Source organism: Bos mutus, chromosome 2 (assembly GCF_027580195.1).
Source record: "Bos mutus isolate GX-2022 chromosome 2, NWIPB_WYAK_1.1, whole genome shotgun sequence".
NCBI lineage: Eukaryota > Metazoa > Chordata > Mammalia > Artiodactyla > Bovidae > Bos > Bos mutus.
In genome coordinates this window covers 40885306-40904268 of record NC_091618.1, presented here as the reverse complement: position 1 = coordinate 40904268, position 18963 = coordinate 40885306, and the positions used below count along the sequence as shown (strand labels likewise).

Sequence of the window (18963 nt, the reverse complement as noted above, 5' to 3'; positions counted from 1 at the left end):
TTAATGCAATATTTTCTTTTTTGTCTCTACATTATTGGCAAATTTATTTTATGCTACTAATTCAATCGCACCCTAAAACTGTCTACAAAAGTGAGAACAGTTTAGATTCTAAAAAGATCACGGGGAATAATCATAAGGAATTTTGGAAAACTCTAGGTTCTGAAAGTTCAAGTTCTAAAATATCAAAGGAATATCTGAAAATGTCATGATATATTGGATAGATAGATAAAAATATTACAATAAAAAGTTCATAATGATCTACTTAGGTTTCAAAATAAGCCATAGGTATAAAATCTAGGGAATGTGCAGCCTGTAAAGCACAGGTCTCTAAGTGTAGTCCACAGACTCCTGGAGGTCCCTGAGATCCTTTCTAAAGCACAAGGAACTATATTCAATATCTTGTAATAACCTTTATTGAAAAGAATATGAAAAGGAATATATATATTTATGTATAACTGAATCACTTTACTATATACTTGAAATGAACACAACATTGTATATCAACTATACTCCAATAAAAAAGAAAAAAGTATATCCTTGAAGGTGTAGCAAAAATTCTTGTTTTTCTCAGTAACATGTCTCCTTAATATTGTATGTGATGAAATGTGATGTATGCATAAAACATTTCTGATGTTTACTGAAATATAAAAATTGTCTCTTATGCGAAAGAATTAGGCTTTGGTATTTGGCAAACATCTTTTTCAAAAATGAATGAAGTGAGACTATTACAGTAAGGAAAACAATGTTCTCTGAGGACAATTTTAATAGCTGAGCTTTTAAGCAAACATTAGAATTTTGGAAAACTTTCATCCACTACCATGAGCTTGCCTCCATTCCAATTCCTAAAGACTTTTCTGACAAGATTCATGGTAATATTAATGAATATGATTTTTAAAATCTTGTATAATGAAATGGGTGAGCATTAGGAAGTTCAGCATAGCTTGGTAAATTTCCAACTGACCAATGTATGATGGTACAAAATCATGCCTAGATAGAAGATTCATTCAAAAAGCACAACAGAATATTGTGTCTTAATCAAACAGGGTGTAAAAGACATGTGGTTTCAGATTCAATATTGCAACCATTCTCTTATGAAACAATCATTTATTATGTTTTGATCTGGTATCAAGGAAGATCTCCAATTTTCTGAAAAGGCTACTAAAATGCTTCTTTCTTTTTCATCTACAAATCTGTGTGAGGCCAGATTTCTTCACATACTTCAGCCAAAACATCTTGCAACAGACTGAATGCTGAAGCAAAAAAAATTCAACTATCTTTGTGAAGCCAGACAGTAAATAGATTTGGTAAACAACATAAAACAACGCCAGTCTTCTAATTAAATACACGTATAAGAATATATGGGCTTCCCATATGGTAAAGATGGTAAAGAATCCACCTGCAATGCAGGAGACCTGGGTTCAATCCCTGGGTTGGGAAGATCCCCTGGAGGAGGGCATGGCTACCCACTCCACTATTCTTGCCTGGAGAATTCCATGGACAGGGGAGCCTGGTGGGCTATAGTCCATGGGGTTGCAAAGAGTCGGACATGATTGAGCAACTAACACACACACAAACACAAGAATATATAATTACTGTTTAAAACATTACATTATATAATAGGTTTATATTTTCATTTTCAAATTAGTTAAACTTATTTTAAAGCCACTTATCAGTCTTAATTTTGATTAGGGTAAACAGCAATAGATATAACCCACAAAAGCTCTCTGGGACTCTCAAAAAATTGTAAGACTCTAAAAGGGGTGCTGAGACTAAAGGTTTAAGAATCAATGCTACAAAGTACCTCTTTGCCCCAAGTCTACTGTTTGTAAATGGTACCCATGCTGTTCTCTCCCAGTGGTACCACCTTCATAAAAGTGGAAGATATCGTCTGGCTGATGAAAGGGGGAGTTGATTAGGGTATGGAGAAAAGTGGGAAAGGGAGGAGGCTGATCAGAGTGAGGGGCAAGAGCCTCATGCTGCAGCCCACTCTCAGCCCAAGGATTCTAGGTCAGACCTCCAGACGGTCCAAATGGCTAGTGTCTCCCACATTCTATACCTGTAGATCCTGTCTCATTAGCTGCAGCTTGGTCCACAGACTGTCCTGATTGATTGTGAGTTCCTGAATCTTTGTATCATATCTGCAACTTTTTTCTTCCTGGCAGGCGTATATGGCTTGCAACTTGTCTTTGTATCGGTTTAACCACTTTTTAAGGAGCCTGCAAAGAGGACAGGTCTGAGTGGCCTGGAAAGGCAAGACACCAGTATAGCAAGATGCAAGAGCCCTAGCGAAATGTACCCCAGGTCCTCTCTGTGGGAGAAGGAGCTGGAGAAGCCTGGACTTGACTAATAACACCTAACATTCATTAGTCCTGCTTTAACCTGTTCACCCTGTACAGCTGTTTCTCATGTCTACTATATATGCAGTTCTCCCAAGAATTTCAGTGTTTTTAGAGGTGTTTTCAGAAACTCATCATGCTTGTTATGGACTACTTTTGACAGCATACCTTCAGCAGCTCCTTAAATGTGAATATTGACTTTATTCATTATCCTTCTGTCCATAAATACTCCATTTAGAATGACGGCATGCGTGTCATGGCTAAGTACCTAACATCTGACCAAGACCACAAGGGAAGGAACAATCATGCAATTTGTGAATTCTGGGTCTGTCTTGGCTTCTCATCCTAAGTCTAGTTGTTCATTGGTTTCAGAATAAATCAAGTAGTCAGAGTAATTCTTTCATAACATGAGGGAGGTCATGTTACTCCTCTGCTCAAAGTCCTCCAGTGTTTAGAATAAAGTCCTCCCTCTTTATTTAGAATAAACCGAAGTCCTTACAGAGGCAGCCAAAACTTGATAAGATGGCCAGGATTTCCCTTCCCTCCTTGACCTTATCTCTAATTTCTCCTGCTCACTGACTGCCCTTCAGTCACACAGAGCTCTTGGCAACTGCTTGAACTCCCCTCAGAGTTGGCTCTTTTGGGCCCCTCCGTCTGGAATCCTCCTTCCCCTAGGTTTTTGCTCCTCTCATCATCTTTAAGCCTCCACTCACCATCATACCCTCAGTGAGGCTCTCCCTCACTGCTCTACTTGAAACTGCAAACCAGAACCCCCAACCTCACCTCCATCGTCTCCCATCTCCTTCCCTCGTCCTTCCCATCTCCTTGTCTCCATGGATTTTTGCCACATCTAATTGCTACAGAACATGACACGTCCTAGATTTTGACTTAGTCTCGAACCTTCAGACTTCTGGATAGTCACTTTTATGACACACTACCTGGTTTACTGGTTACTTCACTCCTATTTTACTTATTCTATTACTTAATACTTACTTATTGTGTCTTTATTCTGGCAACTTTTTTTTCCTATTTCACTTCTTGTCATATCCCCAAACCCAGTCCTAAAACAGTTCCTGTTACAAAGTACATATACAACTAAAATTGGCTTTTTAAAGTACAGTCTTATTCTTTGATCAGTACTGTTCTATTTGTGGAATTTGTGGAAATTGGCTCCCTGGTAGGAAACAAAACAAACATTTTCAGTGTTAGAGCCTTTGAAATTTTTAATTGCCACAGATATTGGAGAGGTCTTGGAATTTAGCTGGGGTTCATATCCAAAGCAGACATCTCTAAAAGATGGCCCTCAAACTTCCAGATAGCCACACAGGTGGAACAAGAGTCTGACTTTAACATCTTTGATTGTAATTAGAATTTCAAGTACATCTTTATGATGGACTTTTCAGAAGAGAGTCAGCTAAGAGATTTTCAGACAACAAAGAAACATTCTCCAAAAGCTTCTCTAGACAGTATTTTCTATATGTACAGTGTTGTGCTTGTTATGACCAGTAATGACATCCATTTTCTCCTGTATTGCCAGTCACTGCCAATCCCTTCCTCCTTTCTGGCCCATCCACCATGTTTCAACAGCTCATAGACACACATTCTCATCTTTGACAATCCAGGTGAAAGCAGGGAAAGCCTGAATTTCTTTTCTGACTCTGTTTTTTTTTTTTTTTTTAATGGAGAAATTATCATAGTTTCTGGTGAACATAATTTACCTAGTGCCCATATTTCTGGGCAAATATTCACTGATAACATGGTTCAGATTATTTGAGAAATAATTCCCTTCAAATGATCTGAAATCAGTCTTTATAAATTAGATCTTTATATGTAGTTTTGCTTTCTGAAGTTAAGGAGCTTGAATCTCCCATGTAGGAGGCCTTCAAACAGAACACAAATATTCACAAGGCAAATTAATCATGTACAAAGTCGTGATAGTTACTTTCCTTGATCAGCACCTAGTAGAGAGTAACAAATAGCTAGCTAGTAATTGGATGATACTCTTTCTTGTAATGTAGCCTGAGACTACATTGCTCTTTAAATAATCAGTGACACAATGCGGGCTATTATTAAACTTACAGTTGACTATATTATCTCAGGCCTTTCCACACTATTTACTGTGAACCTGGGCCTATAATTACAGGATTTACATTTAATCTTTTAAAATTTAGTCTTTATTAATTGCCCCACCATTCCAGACTGTAGCATCTTAGAGATTTAAGACTCTATTTTGACATATTATTTATGCCTTTTGGTATCACGTCACACACATTTGTGAAGTATGCTCTCTACTATTTTATTCAAATCTTTGATGAACACAATGGTGTACACAGGAACAAAGATAAAGCCTTCATATAGATTTTACTCATTAGTGAAGTTCACACTGGTATTCTTTGTGTTGATAGACACTTGACTAGGAGACCAAAGGTGTATGAAGTATATAAAATGGAATCATTTAGTTTAACACAATAGCTTGAGATACTCTTATTGTGTTTCAAAGGACAAATCATTCCTTGCGTTTCTGTATCCTGCTGTCATTGTTTAAGACAGAATTCTTGGTTCAGTTATTTTAAGAATTAAATTTCAAAGTTTCCTTTTTATTTCTTTATTTTGTGTTTCAAAAATGCCTTTTTATTTCTATACTATTTTCCTTAAGTTTATTTCTAATTTACTTACCATATCTTCCAGATGGTCAAGCTGGATTTAGAAAAGGCAGAGGAACCAGAGATCAAATTGCCAACATCCGTTGGATCACTGAAAAAGCAAGAGAGTTCCAGAAAAACATCTATTGCTTTATTGACTATGCCAAAACGTTTGACTGTGTGGATCACAACAAACTGTGGAAAATTCTTCAAAAGATGGGAATACCAGACCACCTGACCTGCCTCCTGAGAAATCTGTATGCAGGTCAACAAGCAACAGTAGAACTGGACATGGAACAACTGGGAAAGGAGTACGTCAAGGCTGTATATTGTCACCCTGCTTATTTAACTTATATACAGAGTACATCATGAGAAATGCCAGGCTGGATGAAGCACAAGCTAGGATGAAGATTGAGGGGAGAAATATCAATAACGTCAGATATGGAGATGATACCACCCTTATGGCAGAAAGTGAAGAAGAACTAAAGAGCTTTTTGATGAAAGTGAAAGAGGAGGGTGAAAAAGGTGGCTTAAAACTCAACAATTCAGAAAACTAAGATCATGGCATCTGGTCTCATCCCTTCATGGCAAATAGATGGGGAAGCAATGGAAACAGTGAGAGACTTTATTTTCTTGGGCTCCAAAATCACTGCAGATGGTGACTGCAGCCGTGAAATTAAAAGATGCTTGCTCCTTGGAAGGAAAGTTATGACCAACCTAGATAGCATATTCAAAAGCAGAGACATTACTTTGCCAGCAAAGGTCTGTCTAGTCAAAGCTATGGTTTTTCCAGTAGTCATGTATGGATGTGAGAGTTGGACTCTAAAGAAAGCTGAGCACTGAAGAATTGATGCTTTTGAGTTGTGGTGTTGGAGAAGACTCTTGAGAGTCCATTGGATTACAAGGAGATCCAACCAGCCCATCCTAAAGGAAATCAGTCCTGAGTGTTCATTGAAAGGATTGGTGCTGAAGCTGAAGTTCCAATATTTTGGCCACGTGATGTGAAGAACTGACTCATCTGAAAAGACCCTGATGCTGAGAAAAATTGGAGGCAGGAGAAGGGGATGACAGAGCATGAGATGGCATCACCGACTCGATGGACGTGAGTTTGAGCAAGCTCCAGGAGTTGGTGATGGACAGGGAGGCCCGGCATGCTGCAGTCCATGGGGTCGCAAAGAGTCAGACATGTTGGACATGATTGAGTGACTGAACTGAACTGAACTGACATCACGAAAAAGATAAAAAAGATCAACATTGTTTTTAACATTAAATTATTTTTAAAAGTGTTGTTAAGCTTCTTTTAATGAATTATTATAGAATTTTTAAATGCTCCTTATCTATCATATTTTTATATTATGAAGCACATCTCATTATGTATATATGGGCATATATATGATGAAGCTATATTAAATGCTCAATAAATTTATTGACAGCATTTTTAATACATATTTATTAGCATATATTTATACATTAGTTTACTGAGCATCTACAAGATACCAATTATTGTGCCTGCAAACAAAGATCTTCCCTCGGGGGTCCTTCCTATTGAGGGTCAGGAATTCTGTCTTCTAAAGGAATGACAACAGGATACAGGGACTCCAAGAATGATCTGCCTTTGAGACACAATAAGATGGTAAACAGTTTCCAACCAACGTAATAAACCTTCGAGAAAGATGCTGCTAGAGAAGGTATACAAATTTCTATAGAAGCAGGTAAGACACACAAGAGGCACACAGAATACCTCACTGAAAATGCTTAAGCAAATTTCAAGGAATAAAATAAATTAAAACCTAAAACAATCTAACTATCCATGTGGTTTTTGTTATGTTTAACCACTCAAATCTCCCCATTACCTTCACATGGAATCACAGGATTTCTCCATTTAAGGACTATTTCCAGATTAGAAACAATGCAGTAAAAACTTTGCAAAATTTTTTTCTATAAAAGCAAAGTGTAATGCTACTGATGTGTCTCTGCTGTTAGTATTTATCCACATACATGGTTCCTACCTTCTGTCTCTATGGAGAGCATTAATGGATTTCTGGGTCCTCCACAGTTCATTCCTAACGCTGAATATGGTCTAGAGAAGCAAGAAATAGAGAAGATAAGTCTTTGATTTGAATTAAATCCATATTCCTAAAAATTCATAATAACACGATAATGATATTCCAAAAATTTTTCTTTTTCAAAAAGTGGCGAGTGTTTGTATGCTCAAAGTGCAATCACATCATCTCAGTTTTACATGAGACACTTTTCTTTAAAGATATACAAACATGAGTAAAATTTTTAGGTTTTAAAAATAAGTCACAATAGTCTTTTGCCTGAGTTTCGTTGCTGCCCAGAACATCTTCCCCAAAGGCATCTGCAAAAAGCAGCTGGATTATTTTATTTCTCTTGGCTCAAGAAATCTTTCACTTGTACCTTCTACTGAAAGTTTCTTATCTTTCCATTTCATGTGCACTGAGATTCATCATTTCTCTTTGCATTCACCGAGTCTCTTTGAGTTAATAATCATCAGCTCAGTTCTCATACAGGATTTTCTTACCAAACTTAGCTGCTTCCTGAACTGCACCCTAAGAGCCAGTCCTGACCTGACCCAGATTGGCCCAGGTTCCTGGGGCACCATGTACCAGTCAACAGGTCTGGATGGGAGATTAGATTTCATTATTCTACCTTGATAGGCAGCTGTGGCTATACTCTGTGACCTTCTCTCCTCCCTATAAATAATCTGAAGAGGGACTGGGCACTGGGGAACGTTCTTCCATAGAATAGCCTACAAGAGAAAGAGGGTGGGGCAGGGGAAAAAAGTGAGCTATAGACTTGAAGTCACATTCTCTGGTTGGGTACCTTCTCTTGGTGGCCCTTCTGAGTGACTCGTGCCTATCTACCTCTTCATTCAAATATTCGAACAATTTCTACATGCCTAGCATAGGTCACAGTGAATCAGTGAAATCTATATCATTAATATCAATGTTATCATATGATACATACCATCCTGCAATTGATAAGCATTAAAAGTTAGCACATATGGATGTATCATGATGTATCCAGAGAACAGGTATCATGACTTATTTAGTCACTTGCAATGGAAGGATATTAGGCTGTTTCCAGCTTTTCAGAATTAATCAGCAGTGTTGCAATGAACAAAGTGGTTCATACCTCCTTGTGCATATAAGTGCAAGTTCCAGGTTTTAAGATTTTTCCCCCAGATTTTTTAAATTTTATTTTATTTTTAAACTTTACAAATTGTATTAGTTTTGCCAAATATCAAAATGAATCCGCCACAGGTATACATGTGTTCCCCATCCTGAACCCTCCTCCCTCCTCCCTCCCCATACCATCCCTCTGGGTCATCCCAGTGCACCAGCCCCAAGCATCTAGTATCGTGCATCGAACCTGGACTGGTGACTCGTTTCACATATGATATTATACATGTTTCAATGTCATTCTCCCAAATCTTCCCCCAGATTTTAAGTTTAATAGATAATAGCCATTTGTCCCTTTTGGGCACACACACACACATATGAATATTTGAATAGTTGTATGTGTAGTATAAGGTCTGCAAGATATACCCCAAATTGATAACCTCAAACTAGCACTCCAGTACTCTTGCCTGGAAAATCCCATGGACGGAGGAGCCTGGCAGGCTGCAGTCCATGGGGTTGCTAGGAGTCGGACACGACTGAGCGACTTCACTTTCACTTTTCACTTTCACGCGTTGGAGAAGGAAATGGCAACCCACTCCAGTGTTCTTGCCTGGAGAATCCCAAGGACGGGGGAGCCTGGTGGGCTGCCGTCTCTGGGGTCGCACAGAGTCAGACACGACTGAAGCGACTTAGCAGTAACAGCAGCAAAAAACTAGGGACCAGATTTGAGCTGGGAATTGTGGCTGAAAAGGACTTTACCCTTATCTGTAATTTTAACTGTTTTAAAATATAAGGCAAACAGATCCAAGTCTTGTTTGTATAATTTTAAATGTTTTCAGTGCAGGAATAGAGGCGCAGACGTAGAGAATGGATGTGTGGACACAGTGGGGGAGTGGGCGAGATGACCTGGGAAAGTAGGATTGATACATATACACTGCAAACTGAGTGTTAGTGTTCGGTCATGTCAGACTCTTTGCGACCCCGTGGATTGTAGTCCACCAGGCTTCTCTGTCCATGGAATTCTCCAGACAAAAATACTGGCGTGGGTTGCCATTCCCTTCTTCAGATATATACACTACCACGTGTAAAGCAGATAGCTAGTGAGAAGCTGCCGTATAGCACAGAGAGCTCGGCTCAGTGCTCTGAGATGATCTGGAGGGGTGAGACGGGCTGGCAGGGGTGGGAGGGAGGCTTTAAAGGGAGGAGATTTATGCATACATATAACTGATTTACTCCACTGTACAGCAGAAACTAACAAAACATTGTAAAGCAATTATGTGCCAATTAAAAAACGATAAAAATTTAAAAAGTGAAACATACTGCTTTGTGAAAATGACTTTTCTTCCTCTTTTATTCAGAGCAGAAAGTGGAGCAGCTCTTCGTTTGTCCCCCCATGCATAATTCCAGCTCTCTGCAGGCCCTCCAGCCAGCCTTGTTGGGTGTGCCTTGAGGTAGTGTGAGCGGCTCAGCTGCCTGAGCTGCTGACGAACACACACAGACCTGAAAGACCACCACCCAGAGGCAGCTGCGCAGCCATTCCTTGTGGGCACAAGGCCCTCTCCACTCGCACTTCTACCCAAAACAACTGCATTATGGGAACTCTAATTTCTCTTTGATTGAAAAACATCACAGATGATCATATTTTGAAGACCTTCCTTAGGGTCTGACTGTACTGATTACGATGATGAAAGGAACGCCTAGAAGTGGAGTTACACACGGGAGGGCACATCAACAACTGATTGAAAACACGATAAAGTAGTTGCAGAATGTACGCTTAAAAAACAAGAAGCACTTCTAATCCCTTTGATGAAAAGTATTTCACTGGGATTTTGCTTTTTTAAGTTTCCTCTCTCTTATGTTTCTTTCACTTTCCTCTCTCAACTCTTCCCTTTGAAAATTCCTGAACATTTTCTTTATGTACAGATGAACTAATTTTCCCCCTTCCCCGACTTTTAAATTATAATACACAGAATCTTAGACTACTGAGTTGTCAAACTAAGGAATTGTGGGCAGAAGAAAGCCTTGTCTGTATGTAAGCTTTATTTTGAAGTTTTGGGAGGAGACTTATTATCTATGGACACTGGAGTAATTTAAAGATATCAAAATTGAATAGGCAGAATCCTCTCAAATTTAAACTTTACTGAGACAGTGAGCAAGACAGTTGTACATCACAGATAGCATGTGTTGGGGTTGGAACTGACCACTCTTTAGGGGACAACAGGTAAGAGAAAATTCATGTTCCTCAGCTACATGTAAATGAGGATAGGTTTGTATCTCCTTAAGGATGTCACTATGCAGTCTTCTAAAAATGCTGCAAACGGGCAATACAAATTATACTGTAATTAATTGCATGTACCACTGTTGCCATTAATTCATAGTTCTTAATGGATAGAAAAGTTATGATGTACTTGATCCTTGTGAACATCAGATTAACCTGATCTATCGTCTTCAGGAAAAGCTATGCAATTAAGTGTATTAAATAGGCCAAAGATAGATATGCAGTTTTGTATTTTGAGGGTATTACAGGTCTTCCTAACATATTTAGTTTGATCCTTCTGATACAAATGCCACTTTATTCTCTTGGGGTAAAAGCTGAGAATATTTGAGTTGAATTAAAAGAAATTTGAAGATTTGAAAAGTGAATGAAATGATAAGTTTAAAATATCTTTCTTAATTAAAATTGAAAATCGTGAAGCAGATAATTTTTTCAAGAAAATTAAATTATCAAAGTTAACTGAAGAAAGTATGAAGAAGTATGAAGAGATTATTAAGCCTGAAGAAACAGAAAAATTTATCTAATATTATAAAGATTCCAATGTCCTAGGGTTTTCTTGAACTTTGTCTATTTAACTCTTAAACTGTGAACTGAAAATTTTATCTAAATATTATAAAGTTTCCCATGTCCTAAGCTTTTACTCTTGAACTTGGTCTAAAGAAATAAATGGTCCTTATGTTAGATAAATTGTTAAGATGAATAATAAGTAGTTGCTTATGTGTAGCTGCTGCTGCTGCTGCTAAGTCGCTTCAGTCGTGTCCGACTCTGTGCGACCCCATAGACGGAAGCCCACCAGGCTCCCCTGTCCCTGGGATTCTCCAGGCAAGAACACTGGAGTGGGTTGCCATTTCCTTCTCCAATGCATGAAAGTGAAAAGTGAAAGTGAAGTCGCTCAGTCGTGTCCAACTCCTAGTGACCCCATGGACTGCAGCCACATGTGTAGCTACCAAATCTCAAATGCTCAAAACCAACAAAAATCATATTGAGTGAGAAAGAGAGACTATTCTGATTCATAAATAATGCAGTTCTAAATAAAAAATGAGCAAATAAAATCTAAAGTGTAGTTAGAGAATAATTCACTATGAACAAGTTTAGCTTTTAGTCCCCACAATCCCAGGAATATTTACTATCAGGGACGCTATTGGTGCAGTGCTTCCAAGAAGAGAAAACATGGAATATAAAACAAATAAATTCAAAATCAATTCTGACTGCATCCCCCCAAAAAACTTCTTAAAAAAGAAAAAGAAAATGACTTTCCCCATACTAGAAAGAATCTCAAACAGACAACTAACACCATAGTATTTAATGAAGAAATGCTAGAAAAAAGCCCCATTAAAGCTGATCCAACTTAAAATCAATGATACAAGCCTCATCATTTCTTGCATTACTCAATTTTGTTGTAAAAGATCCGGAGCCTCTCAGGACTGAAGACATGAAAGAGAAATGAGAGGTTTAGATACTAGAAAGAAAGAGACTGAAACAAACCTTTTGATTGCCTACCTAGAAGCAAGGGGTTCAAGCTAAACCAATATTTAAAATTACTAAGGGTTTATAAAGGCTTTTCTTTACAAGATAATGATTCAGAAATCCATAACCATAATCGATCTAATTACAAAAAAGGTAAAATTAGAAAAACCTTTATTCACAATAGCAACAAATGTGTGATACCCAGGGTGTCCCCAAGGAGAGACACAGAATGATAAGAAGTAAGCTACATATAACCTTTTACTGAGAGCTAGAAAGAGAGCTGGAAAAAGTAGAGACCTAAATACCACAAAGATGACAGATATTCCCACAACAACATATAGGTTTAATGCAAGCCTAAATGAAATACTAACAGACTAATCTGGCACCTTACAAATGATTTTAAAGTTTTCCTAGAAGAATAGTTGTTTAATAACAGTACTGACTCAATGGACATGAGTTTGAGCAAGCTCTGAGAGGTGGTGAAGGACAGGGAAGCCTGGCATGTTGCAGTCTGTGGGGTTGCAAAGAGTCAGACATGACTGAGTGACTGAACAACATCACCACTTTAAAAATAAGAGTGATGCCATCAAGATGGTGGAAAAGGAAGCCCTGGATCCTCCCTCCCATCAAGATACACTGATTGAACAACAATACAAGAACAATTCAGCTTCTGCCTGGAGAAGAAAGGAAAGGTCTGGACCATAGTCCACTATTCTGATTTTTTCTGTCTAACGCAGTGGCTTCTGTCTAACCTGTCTCATCACACTCCAGATGCCTTCAGTTCAGTCTCTCAGTCCTGTCCGACTCTTTGTGATGTCATGGACTGCAGCATGCCAGGCCACCCTGTCCATCACCAACTCCCAGAGTTTACTCAAACACATGTCCATTGAGTCAGTGATGCCATCCTTCATCCTCTGTCATTCCCTTCTCCTCCTATCTTCAGTTTTTCCCAGCATCAGGGTCTTGTCCAGTGAGTCAGTTCTTCTCATAAGGTGGCCAAAGTACTGGAATTTCAGCTTCAGCATCAGTCCTTCCAATGGGGATTCAGGACTGATTTCCTTTGGGATAGACTGGTTGGATCTCCTTGCAGTCCAAGGGACTCTCAAGAGTCTCCTCCAACACCACAGTTCAAAAGCATCAATTCTTTGGCACTCAGCTTTCTTTATAGTCCACCTCTCACATCCATACATGACTACTGGAAAAACCATAGCTTTGACTAGATGGACCTTTGTTGACAAAGTAATGTCTCTGCTTTTTAATATGCTGTCTAGATTGGTCATAATTTTCCTTCCAAGGAGTAAGCATCTTTTAATTTCATGGCTGCAGTCACCATCTGCAGTGATTTTGGAGCTCAAAAAAATAAAGTCAGCCACTGTTTCCACTGTTTCCCCATTTATTTGCCATGAAGTGATAGGACCGGATGCCATGATCTTCGTTTTCTGAATGTTGAGTTTTAAGCCACCTTTTTCACTCTCCTCTTTTAGTTTCATCAAGAGGCTCTTCAGTTTGCCTTCACTTTCTGCCATAAGGGTGGTGTCATCTGCATATCTGAGATTATTGATATTTCTCCCGGCAATCTTCATTCCAGCTTGTGCTTCATCTGGTCTAGCATTTCTCTTAATGTACTCTGCATGTAAGTTAAATAAGCAGGGTGACAATATACAGCCTTGACATACTCCTTTCCCAATTTGGAACCAGTCTGTTGTTCTATGTCCAGTTCTAACTGTTGCTTCCTGATCTGCATACAGATTTCTCAAGAGGCAGATCAGGTGGTCTGATATTCCCACCTCTTGAAGAATTTTCCATAGTTTGTTGTGATCCACACAGTCAAAGATTTTGGCATAGTCAATAAAGCAGAAGTAGATGTTTTTCTGGAACTCTCTTGCTTTTTCCATGATCCAACGGATGCTGGCAATTTGATCTCTGGTTCCTCTGCCTTTTCTAAATCCAGCTTGAACATCTGGAAGTTCACGGTTCACCTACTGTTGAAGCCTGGCTTGGAGAACTTAGAGCATTACTTTGCTAGCGTGTGAGATGAGTGCAATTGTGCAGTAGTTTGAGCATTCTTTGGCTTTGCCTTTCTGTGGGATTGGAATGAAAACTGATCTTTTCCAGTCCTGTGGCCACTGCTGAGTTTTCCAAATTTGCTGCCATATCGAGTGCAGCACTTTCACACCATCATCTCTTAGGATTTGAAATAGCTCAACTGGAATTCCATCACCTCCACTAGCTTTGTTCATAGTGATGCTTCCTAAGGCCCACTTGACTTCGCATTCTAGGATGTCTGGCTCTAGGTGAGTGATCATCATGATTATCTGGGTCATAAAGATCTTTTTAGTATAGTTCCTCTGTGTATTCTTGCCACCTCTTCTTAATATCTTCTGCTTCTGTTAGATCCATACCACTTCTGTCCTTTATTGTGCCCATCTTTGCATGAAATGTTCCCTTGGTATATCTCATTTTCTTGAAGAGATCTCTAGTCTTTCCCATTCTATTGTTTTCCCTATTTCTTTGCATTGATCACTGAGGAAGGCTTTCTTATCTCTCCTTGCTACTCTTTGGAACTCTGCATTCAAATGGGTATATCTTTCCTTTTCTCCTTTGCCTTTCGCTTCTCTTCTTTTCATACCTGTTTGTAAGGCCTCCTCAGACAACCATTTTGCCTTTTTGCATTTCTTTTTCTTGGGGATGGTCTTGATCCCTGCCTCCTGTACAATGTCATGAACCCCCATCCATAGTTCTTCAGGCACTCTGTCTATCAGATCTAATCCCTTGAATCTATTTGTCACTTCCACTGTATAATCATCAGGGATTTGATTTAGGTCATACCTGAATGGTCTAGTGGTTTTCCCTACTTTCTTCAATTTAAGTCTGAATTTGGCAATAAGGAATTCATGATCTGAGCCACAGTCAGCTCCCAGTCTTGTTTCTGATGCCTGTATAGAGCTTCTCCATCTTTGGCTTCAAAGAATTATAATCAAAATGATTTCAGTATTGACCATCTGGTGATGTCCATGTGTAGAGTCTTCTCTTGTGTTGTTGAAAGAGGGTATTTGCTATGACCAGTGCGTTCTCTTTGCAAAACTCTGTTAGCCTTTGCCCTGCTTCGTTTTGTACTCCAAGGCCAAATTTGTCTGTTACTCCAGGTATTTCTTGACTTCCTACTTTTTCATTCTAGATGCCTTGGGACCACTGAAAACAAAGACAGCAGTTTGAACTAACACAAAGGTCAAAGAAAAAATGTCAACAGACACACAGACACATAGATAGACACACACACACACATACACACACACGACCTAGCACACTAACAAAAACTACAAATAACCTAATTTTTAAAATGAACAGAATTTCTACGAATAGACAGTTTTCCAAAGAAGACATACAAATGGCCAACAGGAACATGAGAAGACACTCATCAGGAACTTGCAAATTAAAACCACATGGGATATCACTTCATCCCTATTAGAACTGCTGCTACTGCTGCTGCTAAGTCGCTTCAGTCGTGTCCGACTCTCAGCGACCCCATGGACTGCAGCCCACCAGGCTCCTCCGTCCATGGGATTTTCCAGGCAAGAGTACTGGAGTGGGGTGCCATCACCTTCTCCTATCAAAAACACAAGAAGTAACAAGTGTTGGTGAAAAGGAAACCATTGTTCACTATTGATGGGAATGTAGATTGATGCTGCCATTATGGAAAACAGTTTGGAGATTCCTCAAAAAATCAGAGATAGAACTAATATATGATCCATACAGTCCATTTCTGAATATTTATCCAAAGGAAACAAGAACAGTAACTTGAAAAGATATTCTCACACCCATGCTCACTGCAGCATTGTTTACAATAGCCAAGGCATGGACAAAACCTAAATGTCCACTGATGGATGAACAGATAAGGAAAATGTGATGTATCTATATCTATCTGTGTGTATATAAAATATATAAATGAACCATAAGAAGGAGGAAATTTTGCCACTTGCAATAACATTGATGGACCTTGAAGGTATTATGTTATTTGAAATAGTTTAGACAGAGGAACAGTAATACTGCATGATCTAACTGGTATGTGGAGTCTTAAAAAAAAAAAAAAAAAAAACCAGCAAAAACACCCCAAACCGAAAAACTGAGCACATAGATACAAAAATAGACCAGTGATTGCTGAAGCAGGGTGTCAGAGGCAGACAAAATGGATGAAGGTGATCCGAAGATGCAAACTTCCAGTTAAAAAATAAATTAGCTCTGATACAGCATGGTGACTATAGTTAGTAACATAGTTAGTTGTATATTCAAAAGTTGCTAAGAGAGTTGATCTTAAATATTCTTATTGAAAGAAAAACTTTGTAACTATGTGTGGTGGAGGTCATTGACTAGAATAATGGTGAGCATTTCACAGTTGTACATACATTGAATTATTATGTTGTACATCTGCAACTAATGTAATGTTATATCAATTTTATCTCAGTAGGAAAAACAAGCAAACAAAAATGAAAACTATCAACTTTGGGTTACTTTGTGAATTATCCCATGTGAGTTAAATTGATGGTGTGAAAGATCATAATGAATACATTTTGAATTGAAGAAAAAAAAACTTTGTTCTATAATATGCTAATGGTATCATAAAGCTAGAATGATTAAAAAATATTCTTGTGTTAAAAATAAAATTAAAAGCAATTGAGCCAAATAGATGGCAATAAAACACATTCTTTAAAATGGTGAAAATTATAATATATACTAAAGAAACCACTACATAGAATTTAAAAAAGGAAAAGATTCATTTGAAGTGAGAGAAAACTGGTTATTTAAATGCAAAGTAAGAGTAAGGGAATACCCTCACTTTTTAACATGTATCAAAATAACAGCCAGGTATATTTAAACTTTAAATGTTAAAAAACAATCAAATAGTGTTAAAACAAATACACCTAAAAAGTCATTTGATTTCTTAATGGTAAAAACTTTCCTAGTATAAAGCTGTGTAAAAAGTCAGGAATGTTAAGATTGAGAGCACTTTCATAAGAATTAAAAATGTCTATATAAGAAGTCACATTATAAATAAGATTAAAGAAAATAACTATAAAGAAAGGTTCTGCACAGTTAAATTTAACATTTAAAAAGTTAAAATCCATTAATAAATCAAGCTGATGCATCAGTACAAATGAGCAGCAGACACCAACAGAAAGGAAATATAACTACCTTCTAAACTATGTGGGGAAAAGGAAGTTTCATTTCACCCTTAATCAGAGAAATAGAAATTATGGCAAATAAACTATATCCTCCTCCTAAACTTAACAAAATTTAAAATGTTAATAGTCAATATTAACAAAGATTCAGAGAGTTACTTGAACTCACTAGGAGCGTAATTTGGTATATCCTTTCTAAATAGCAATTTTGTATGAAGAGTCTTTAAAATGTTCCCACTTCTCATTTAGTTCCCACTTTACAAAATATACACTCATGAAATAAGTGGGGAGCCATGTACAAAGATCAAGTTACGAAGATTTCAGTAGTAAATTTTGAAATTATAGCAAAAGTTAGAAATAACCCAAATATCCAACAACAGAGGATGGGTTAGATAAATATTGAATTTTTACATTTAAGTAAAAAGTATACAACCATTAAGATGTTCTTGAAGAATTGTAACAGCAATGAGAAAACACCCACAATATAACTTACAGTTATAGAACTACATAATCAATACATTTTGCAGTATGATGTAAACTATATTTGAAATATTTGCAGAGAAAATAACAAACCAAAAATATTAACAATAGTTAGAGATTGATTGCAATTTTAATTTTGCTCTTTGCTTGTCTCTGAATTTTCCAAACTTTACAATAAATATGTAGCACTTTATGACTGGATATAAGCTATTTTAAGAAATATGTTCCTAATGGTGGATTAGAAGAAAGAAAACCTACTGACCTAGTTCTTAGCTGTGTTGATAATTTTGAAGCTCAAATGACAATAAAAACAGCTTGTAATGAGCTTCAAAAAAGAAATACGCTCCTAGATTTTTCCTTGATCATATTAGCACCTTGAAAGTATTCCCCAAATTAAGGAATGGCCCATGGCAGTTCACCACACCAATGCCAGTCCAGATTAATTGTGCTTTGGTTGTTCTTTTCCTCTTTGGTCTCACCTGGTGATGTGGGTTGCTGCCATTGGTTTGCTGAGCCCGAGATAGTCTTTGAGGCATTTGTTTGAAGGTCTCTGTGGCTGGTGTTTCTACCGGTTCAGTTGTATGCTCATACATTGGTACTTCAGATCTACTACACTGAATGGAGAGCCTGCTATAAAAGTAGAATTTTATGAGAGGTTTAATAATTTTTAACGATCAGGTGTGACATTGAGGAGAATCTTGTTAGAAAATGTTGTCAGTTATTCAATCTAATTAAAAAAAATAAGAACAAAGTAGTTCAGCTTTTTCTCTGTGCCCTCTCTCTTTCAACTGCTTAGTTGATATAGAGCTAATTAACCAACAAGAGGAACAAAACGTCCATTCCTATCCCTCCTGATAATCTAGAAATGAGAATGTAAAGAAGTTCAGGAATGACTACAGAAAATCTCCCAGGTCATCCTGTCCAGGTCAGATACTAAGGGTAAGTGCAGATGTGTGTTTATTACCAACATAGCTAAAAGAGCATAGCGTAGACTAGTTTAAGGTCAGGCATATTTCATTTTATACAACTGCATTTAATTTCTTTCCCTTATTCAAAAACTATTTAAAGCATCTTACCATCTTGAGTTATTGCAGACAAAAAAGACTTAAAAAAAAAAAACAAAACAGAGAACTCCCTGCTCACAGAGAATTTACATCTAATGAACAGACAAATACAATCATTTATGACATAGTGTACTTATTTTTACAGAATCCAATAAGAGTATAAGAAAATAAGTGATTACTCTGTGGTACACTTCACTTATGTGTTTAAGAGGCTGGTACTTTCTGGTGAACAGATAACACATTGACATTTTAAGAACCTTTAGCTCTGCATATTGCTGTTCAGTTGCTTCATCATGTCTGACTCTGAAACCCCATGGACTGCAACACGCCAGGCTTCCCTGTCCTTTACCAACTCCCAGAGCTGGCTCAAACTCAT

General features: G+C 37.7%; 1 protein-coding gene across 1 annotated transcript in view; it reads right to left on the bottom strand.

Annotated features, from left to right (window-relative positions):
* The window catches only part of DYTN (dystrotelin), a 73487-nt gene that overhangs the window by 10378 nt on the left and 44146 nt on the right, over positions 1-18963 (bottom strand). Inside the window, 1 exon segment of the mRNA XM_070380212.1 lies at positions 2057-2216. Within this exon segment, the coding sequence (XP_070236313.1) occupies positions 2057-2216 (160 nt within the window).